The 8,966-nt window shown below is 41.6% G+C and overlaps 1 protein-coding gene across 1 annotated transcript in view; it reads left to right on the forward strand.

The window, feature by feature from the left end:
* The window catches only part of SLC9A2 (solute carrier family 9 member A2), a 35,223-nt gene continuing 26,257 nt past the window's right edge, over positions 1 to 8,966 (forward strand). Inside the window, exons 1-2 of the mRNA XM_027674963.1 lie at positions 1 to 165; positions 5,635 to 6,098. Coding sequence (XP_027530764.1) covers positions 24 to 165; positions 5,635 to 6,098 — 606 coding nt within the window. The 5' untranslated portion in view covers positions 1 to 23. The remainder of the gene's footprint in view (positions 166 to 5,634; positions 6,099 to 8,966) is intronic.

The following is an 8,966-nucleotide window of genomic DNA, read 5'->3' on the forward strand; positions in this document are numbered from 1 at the left end:
GGCAGCTGCCCGGCGCCGCGGCGATGGGCACCGGCACCCCTCCGAGCCCCAGCGGCACCGCTTTCGAGGAGACGCGGCTCCACGTCTTCACCCTGGACTACCCCCACGTGCAAATCCCCTTCGAGATCACCCTCTGGATCCTGCTGGCCTCCCTCGCCAAGATCGGTGAGCGGGGTCGTGGGGCGACCCCACCTCCATCCCTGCCCGTACCCGCCGCGGCCGCCCGCCCCCGGGGCCGCCACGAACAGCGGGGCTGGCGCGGTCCGTGCCCGGCGGCGGGGTGCGCGGGCTCGGGGGCGGCCAGAGGGACACTGATGCTCCTCCGCGGAGCGGGATTCCCGGACGGAATTTGGCTGGCTGAAGTGAGGGTTCTCTCGGTTAGGAAAGGTGCGGAGGAGAAAAGATTACCTCCGGCCCTCTGCGGCGCCGGGTGAACCCCGGGCTATGAGGACCGTAAAACCCGGAGTTCACCCGGTGCGTGACTGACTTTTCCTTGATCACCCTGCTGTCATTTGAGCACGGTCTGCTTTTTCTTAAAATAACGCAGGGTGTAATGACAGTCTCAGAACAGAACAACGGATCGATGGAAAGCAAATATTAATGAGGAGAGAGTATGCCTCCTCCTTACTCTTCTTTCCCACCATTCACTTATGTCCTGAGAAAGACAAGAAAGACGGCGCTGTATGAGTAAGAAAGGCCGCCTCTTCCCTCCTGTGGAAAACATTTGTATTGCATAGTTTCACTGAGTGTTGTGCAGCTTATATATCGTGTTTTTAATTAGCTTTCTATGTCCCAAACAGAGTAATGACTACAGCATATTAATCTAAGGAATGTCAGATAATGGTGTGCTAGACAGCTATTGAAGATCCAGTAAGTCTCTACAAATTATGAACTTTGTATCTTCTTACCTAGAAGATAATGTGAGAAGTAAAGGTGTGGGAACAAAATAAATAAGTTTACCCACCCTACAGTTGTTTGATTCAGAACTCTGATTTTGCACCAGAGATTTCCATAAGAAACTTTGATCATGCTGATTCTATTAAACCCTTTTATCAAAGTTAAAACTTTTAACTTCTGCTTGTGACATTTAAGAAGACTTTGTCACATTTTGGTTAATGATCAGGTAATTAGGATTCTGCAAAACAAAAAATTTGTACTCACCTCTTGACACAGTTAGCATTGTAGTTGGGGGCCTGAGCCTCTCCCCAGGCAATTTGCTATGGTATCATTACTTCCTCAGAAGTGCAGCATGTTGCATCCATTAAGCATGCATGTATTCTGATGCATGTATCTTAATGCATTAAAGATGCATGCTTAGTCTTGAATATGCTTTTAGGTGATTGCAGAATCAGGACAGAGTTCAAATATGATCCACTCAAGTATATGATGAACTGTAATAGCCAGAGAATAAGGAGTTTGGTAAAAAACTATCTCAGCCAGTTAAGTACTGTAAAATTGCTCTGACTTCTGAGTTTAGATACAGCAAGAACTATTGAATAAGCTAAAACTAGTGAAAAAGTTTCTGTTTTGTTAAGGATTACATGTGAAACATGTAAACACAATACAGACAGAATAATAGTCTGTAGAACTGTACATTTTGACTGTCATGATATTTTGCTGGTGCATAGGCATCTAAAAAGTAAAAAAAAAATTTAAAATTTGCCTGACTACTTTAATTTTCCAGTCTGATTGCAGTAAATAAGCAAGTAAACAGCAGAGGTGAAGAAAAATGCATATAATTTTTAAATCCCTTCAGTTAACAGCAAACGAAAGCAAGTGTGGCTAATCTAGGGCATGCTGTTGTCAGTGTGCGTGCGCAGAGCAATGAGGGCCAGATCCAGGAGTGGCCCTAGGTGTGGCAGTGCTCAGCTTCGCCACACCTATCTGCAGGCTCCCTGACTCTGGAACTGGAATTAGGAACATCCAGTTCTTGCTCCTGGAGCTTGGTCTGTGCTTCCTTATCCAGTGAGTGCATCAAGTAAACCTTCCCAGGTCAGGCTCCCATCGCTCCTAAGTCACAGTCCACATCAAATTTTCACAGACTTATGCCTTCTTCTCTGTTGAAGATAGCGCAGATGAGCAGTTCTTGAACCACCAAGACACAGAAATGTTGCTCTGCCATCCTACTTGGTTACTAGGATTGGGCCTTGTGTCTTAATTCAAAGGGATGGAGAGAGGTTTTCCAGCTTGTCTCACTGCCTGTAGCCCTGAGAGGGGCCCTGTGAGAGAGGAAGCTATCTGGTGCATTTCTCTCCCCATAATTTCCTGCTGAGCAGCACAGGCATCTTGCCTCTGTCATGCCAGGCAGCATGAAATCCACCTTGAGACTCCTGCACTGCCCAGGAAACCTCGGTGCTTAATCTGGCATCGCAAATTCCTTTCTGGGGCTAGGCGCTGAATGCTTATGCTTGGCACTGCCGAGTAGCAAACCTTTATGAACAGAGCCCTCAGGTCTTTTCAGCTGTGAGGAGCTAAGAAGATAGGGTCTCTTGAAATAACAGCTCTCTCAGTGTTTGAAGGATCCCAAAGAAAACTCAACTGCAGCACCTCGTTATGAGTCTTTTAACAAATATGTTTCCACAGAAGCACAGTTTCACCAGAGCTGAAATGTTGCAGCATTTGCTAATTTTTATAGGGGATTTACCTGAGAGGTTTCTCCGACCCTGGCTGTGATCATGACACTGTAGGCTTTGTTTAGAGGGAGCAAGAAAGACAGTATAAGAAAGAAAAACCTGAAGTTGTCAAGCAGAACTTGAACATTTTTACAAGGTACATTTTCATAAAGACATCAGAAACATGGTGCTTTTTATTCCAGCATAGAACAAGGGCACATTTTGAAATCTAATAAATTGCCTTGAATGGAATTATTTTCCAACTACCTCTACTTATTTCTTGTGTGTTGATACCATAGAGGTGTGTTACTCACATGCTGATCAGTATATTAGGTGGGACCCATTGCACCTGTAGAATGCTAGAATCTCTAAGCAGTGAGACTAGTCTACTTACCCTTCAGTTTTGCTTAATTTTTGTACTACTAAAACTACAAAATATTGTGTCACTGATTCAGATTCCTACTATGTTTTATCACAAATGCACAAATGAGAAGTGTTTCTTCTGGGAACTGAGCTGATATCCTTCCAACACTGCTCTCCTGAAAAAAGCTTTATGCTGTTCAGGGATACTCATCTCAGTGGCATTTCCAGCATCAGAAAGCACTGGAATTCACCCAAAAAGTAGCAAACCTAAGGACGTCTGGCTTTAAACATACTTGCGCTTCAGGCTAGTGTCCTAGTGCCATTTTTGCCATGATATGTGAAATATGTTTACTGCTGTTGAAGTTGGGTCAGTGCATAGTTTGGAGCCTAAGAACAGGGTCAGAGGAGAAGAAAACAGTTGTAGTCCTGCATTTAGCATAAATTCCTGTACTGCAGGGAATCTGCTCCCAGGGTGCTCCTGACCCTGTGGCTGTGGATCTGTCAGAGAACGGAAGATGTCCCTCATCCTGCAGGGCACCTGCACATGACTTGATGTGCACTGGATTCTAAATCCTAGCTCTTTGCCCTCAAATCAGGAATGATATGCATTTGCATGTAGGCAGGCAGTCTTTCAGGAGTTTTGGTGCTGTTTACATGAATAAAAAGCATATTTAATTTAGTGGGAGCCTTTCCATTACCTTTAAGGATGGAGTCCGAAGTCTCTGGGAGGGTATGAGCTTTCCAGAGTGACTTGTAAAGAAGAAAATAAAAGATTTTTATTTTTGTATTCGCAGTAGATGTTTCATTGCCCTTGCATTACAGCTGTCTAGGATTTTTTTTTTCCTTAAAAGCTGCATTTACAAAAATTCCTTCCTCTTGAATTTGTATTGAGAAAATAATGTAGAATTTACTCCTGAAGAGCTTAAAAAAACTCTTAGCAAAACCTACTCACTCAGGGGAAACTTTGTGATCACTGTATTGGAAAGGTTGGTGTTCTGCCAGTGCAGAAACTAAGATAAATCATAAAATGTTTGTGTGGAAGTGGCTGAAAGCTGAAGAGTCAAGTCTCCAACCACAAATTCTTGTCTTTTCCAGGGTCATTGCCTCTTCTGCCAGTATAGGACATTGGTGATTCTGGTTTTGAAGAATGACAGTGAATTTGGCAGACATTCTAATGAGTCACATAGGCTGTGTTTCTAATTATTTAAAGCAGTCTGTGTTCATACAGAAAGGAAATAAAAATGCAGCTTGAGCTGCTTGCCTTTAAAAATAGCTTTAATAGTTATAGAATATATAAGTAAAAAGTCAGTAGATTAAAACAGCTGCCCCTTGCTCTTTCTTAACCATTTGGTTTTCCTAAGTTTAAGTTCCGGCTTTCTTTTACCTGGAAAAACTCCATGGTGAGAGGAGACTCAACAAAAGAGATGTTAAAAGATACAGAAGCCTGAAATTGGGAAACTGGATGTAAACTATACCAATATTGCACTAGTTTAACTGTTTGGACTACAGGTGTGATTTTTACTGAAATAGTTTTACTGAAATAGACGCCCGTTATTACCACACCCAGTGTTTCCATGCGGCTCTCATTTAAAATAATTTAAATGCTTTTTAGTTAGACAGGAATTGTGGGATCTTGTGGGTGTGGATAGATTTCTATGTAATTATGTGGGCCAAATATAGATAAGGAGGAGTCTGGAAAAGATTGGCATCACTGGGACCTGGAATGTGACCTTGGTGCATAAGATTGATCATACCATTAGATTGGCCAGAATAAGTTTCTTCAAAACTTTCCCCATTCATTACCAAAATTATCCTTAAAACTGTCAACTTCTACAAGTAATTGGAGTCTTTAAATCAAGACTGCATGGCTTTGAGAGTTTTAGTAGGCTAAGGAACATTCAATCATTAAATCCTCATTCAGAACCTTTTTTTAATTAATTTTTTCACTACTTAGCACAGATTTTGATGAGAGAATCCCAACACTGCTACTTGATATAATACAGAAGAATTAACATAATAATACAGGCTACAACTTACTGTCACTTCATGGAAAATGTTGCTTCTTGTGAAATTAATTAGGAGGCTCTACCAAAAATAATAATTATGTCTGTAAATGCTTTCTCATGGTGGTGGAGGAAGTGACCATGGGTGACTGGGTGCAAGTCACATGTGCTAGTTCTCCTCACTAGCTTTGAGATTCTAAAAGATTTGTAAAAAATAATTTATTGTACTCGTTAAACTCCTTTGTGAAGCTGTCCAGGGATAAAGGAGTGGTTAGTATGATTTTTTTTCCTCTCTCTAGGTCCAGTTTGCCCTAGAGAAGTGTTTTGACTGTGTTTCTGGAGCATTCTACATTATGAAAAACCCCACAGTTTCATGGAGAACCATTGCACACAGTTGATCCACCCAGCCTAGCTGTTAAGTGTAATGTCCAGCTATTAATTTGTTGCTTCACCACATTAACTGAATTAACTATGCTAGCCAACGTACTTGCCTTGACCTGTCGTGGTTGTCCAGTTCAGCCTTTGCAAAGAAAATGGAATTTGGCTTGTGATTGCTGTTTGTTTACTATAGAAACTAAGATAACAGAATCTAGAATAATCTTATGGATTCTCTACAAATAACCATTTCCCTTTCTTGTATTTGACTTCCTTTGAAGGCTTTCATCTCTATCACAAGTTGCCCTCAATAGTACCTGAAAGTTGTCTCCTCATTCTGGTTGGATTGCTTCTTGGTGGGATTATTTTTGGAGCAGAGGAGAAGTCTCCACCTGTAATGAACAGTGATGTGTTTTTCTTGTATCTTTTGCCACCCATTGTACTCGACGCTGGATATTTTATGCCAACTCGTCTTTTCTTTGAGAACTTTGGTACCATATTCTGGTATGCTGTGGTGGGTACACTCTGGAATGCCATCGGCATTGGAATTTCCCTTTATGGAATTTGCCAAATCAGTGCATTTGGTTTGACTGATATCACATTGCTGCAGAATTTGCTCTTTGGCAGCCTCATTTCAGCTGTGGATCCTGTGGCGGTGTTAGCTGTCTTTGAAAATATTCATGTCAATGAGCAGCTTTACATCCTAGTGTTTGGAGAGTCTTTGCTGAATGATGCTATAACTGTGGTAAGTTACTTGATAAATGATTAATTGATAAAAATGATAAAGGATTGTTTACATGCCACTCCATTATATCTCTTTGTATTTGGTTATTACAGTTTGCTAATAGATGTAAGTAAAAGAGTGCTAAAGTGTCTATGTAATTCTTTAAACTTTAGATTTAGAAACAATAGTGGTCTTACTGTACCACAGTAATGTATAATGGTAGTGTATTTACTGTAGGAATTTTACTACCTGATCACTCTGGTTTCTGTATCTTTGTAATTCTGTTCCTTCTGTAATCTGAAACTCGTTGTCCTCACCTGCAGAAATGGTTTTGGGCAGGAGAGGGAAAAGGGCCAGTGTGGGGTGTCTCAGTGCATTCACAGGAAGGGTCGACAAATCATTGAGACGGCACTGAACCCGGTTGAGGTTAACTTTTTGCATATGCCCATCCAGTTGGAACTGCCCTGAAACCACCAATACATGTATCCCAGGCTACAGATGAGATAGGACAGCCACCTGGAGGCAGTAATTTCTAATCATTAACTAGCTGAACTGGGTTTGTGGTGCTGACCTGAGGACAGCAATCTGCAAATTCCATTAACACCTCTAATGTCCCTTGTTTGTACCTGATGACACTATGTCTGGGACATTACTCCCATTTATCCATGACTTACTTGAAATTCTGCCCATGCCAACTATGTCCTGGCATGCTTTCAGTTTTGTGAGACATGGAGGTCCAGTTTTTCATACGCTAGAAGGATCAGAAAGATTGATGAACTGGGTCTACACCTTTCCTGTCTCTGTCCCTGGCTTCTTATTCCTGTCCTATTCTATGCAGAATTGTCCTTCTGTTTTCACCTCTTCTTTGACTTTGCCTCACCTTTTTTCCCCTTTTCTCAGACTTTGTCTCACCTGCTTAACACATGTATATCTCATCATTTAATCTGAGCCTTGGTACTGAAGTCAGTCCTGTAAATAAGTAGGTGTACATACTGAGTTTCAGAAGGCTCAGCAGTTCAGCCATGGCTGGTTCTATCTCTGTTCACTCTAAATGGTCACTTACGTGTTGGAATTCTCTAGATACAAGTTTTTCTGGGGGAAAAGGATTTGGTTTTATGTTAACATAAAAGTTGTTTTTTGCTGGATTTTTCCAACCAAAATCACTTTTTTTCAATCATAAAGTCAACCACCTTTCCACTTGAGCAGCAGTTAATACAGTAAGATTTGCTACTAAAATACTGCATCCTGATGACAGGAGTATTCATGAATGCCATTGCCCAATGGCAAATTACTCTAAATCATCCTTTTTGTAGGGGCTGGCATGGCAATTTAATGCATGGCATAATTACTGCCTTCTCTGGATGTAGTCTTTCCTTATGACTTGCCTGCTCAGATGCCCTAACACAGGGAAGTTACTATGAGGAGTCTGTAGGGCCAGCCCAGTAATGCACTGGTCTTACATATATTCATGAAGAAGTGAAAGGAATTCAGAGTACCTTTGGTCTTACTTCCCAGCTATCGCTTAAAGGTAGGACTTGGCAAGAGATCAAGTGGTTTCCAGATGCACGGCATTGGTTTGCTAATGGTTCCTTGTTATGTGTTTGCACACCTGCAATCATGTGACTATATTTAAAATGTGACCCAGGCTGTCACTCTGGTGGGGTGCCCTTAGAGAACCTTGCCTCCCCTGCCTATAGCACTGCTCCTGGAGCAGCCCTTGATGGGATGCTGTTGGGGTCACTCAGCTGTGTGCTGTAAGGAGATGATGTTTTGTAAATACTCTCCCTTCCTCTGCCTTTGTGTAAGAGGGGGAGCTGATAAAACCAGCTAACAAGCAGAGCACAGAACCTTTCAGCTTTCATCTGCTGGAGCCCTTGAGTCCCACCTGCTCTGGCAGGTACCTGCAGTGGGATGGGAGGATGAAGTAGGAGGGGAGTTGAATGCAGATTGGCCATCTGTGATATCTACCTAATTCTTATGTATCAAAGACCCCAGGAGATACACAGATAGGCAATGCAAAACAGAGTGGCTTTACTAAATGTGCTTTCTAGATTCTTTAAGCCCTTCTTCCTGCTATCCTGTTTGTACTGCCTGGCTGCTCCTAATAAAAGCTTTCACAGAATAGCAGTGTCATCTGTGCTTTCCCTTTTAGACAATGTCCTACCACAACTTTTTGTATACAAGAAAAGTGTGCACTTCTCAGATGGCCTGTCTTGTCTGATAGTTTTTGCAATATGTCTGTGCATTTGAATGTTCCTTTTCCCCCACTGGTGGAATTTTGGAGCTTGAATTTGGCTGAGGACGTTTGCCAGTTGGATTCTTGATCAGAATTGGTGCTTTACCAAAAAACTGAGTCAGGGATAACTAGCATGGTGATGTTAAATGGTAAAATGACAGCTGAGTGTTAGCTGTTTAAATTCCAATTCTGGGCTTAAAATCACAAAGAAGGAGCCAGTGTCATTACAATAATATTTTTCCCATGTTAGAAAACATTACAGAAGTACTCTGTATTCTGCCTCTGCTGAAAACATTACTTTAGAGTGCTTTAAAGTCATTTTAGAATTAAAAACTAATAACTGACAACTGATGAAAATAAGCAATTAGTGCTTCAGAGATACTCTGAGACAAGATTAAAAAATGATCAGTGACTAATATTGCTTGGTGTAACTTTCAGTGAGTTCAACTGAAGGCTATTGAGCAAATGAAAATCTTGAACTTCTAAAAATCGCCGTGTTCTCATATGAAATGCATTAAAAATATGACCAGAGTTAGTGTTTGACACCTGGAAGTTTAGATAGAGCTGTAAAACTGAACTGCTGTAGAGTAAAAGGGAAGAGAACCTGATTTTGATCTCATTTGCAACAGTGTAAAAAAAGGACAATACAAATG

The sequence above is a fragment of the Neopelma chrysocephalum genome, unplaced genomic scaffold (genome assembly GCF_003984885.1).
Source record: "Neopelma chrysocephalum unplaced genomic scaffold, ASM398488v2 Primary Assembly neopelma1_25, whole genome shotgun sequence".
Taxonomy (NCBI): Eukaryota; Metazoa; Chordata; class Aves; order Passeriformes; family Pipridae; genus Neopelma; species Neopelma chrysocephalum.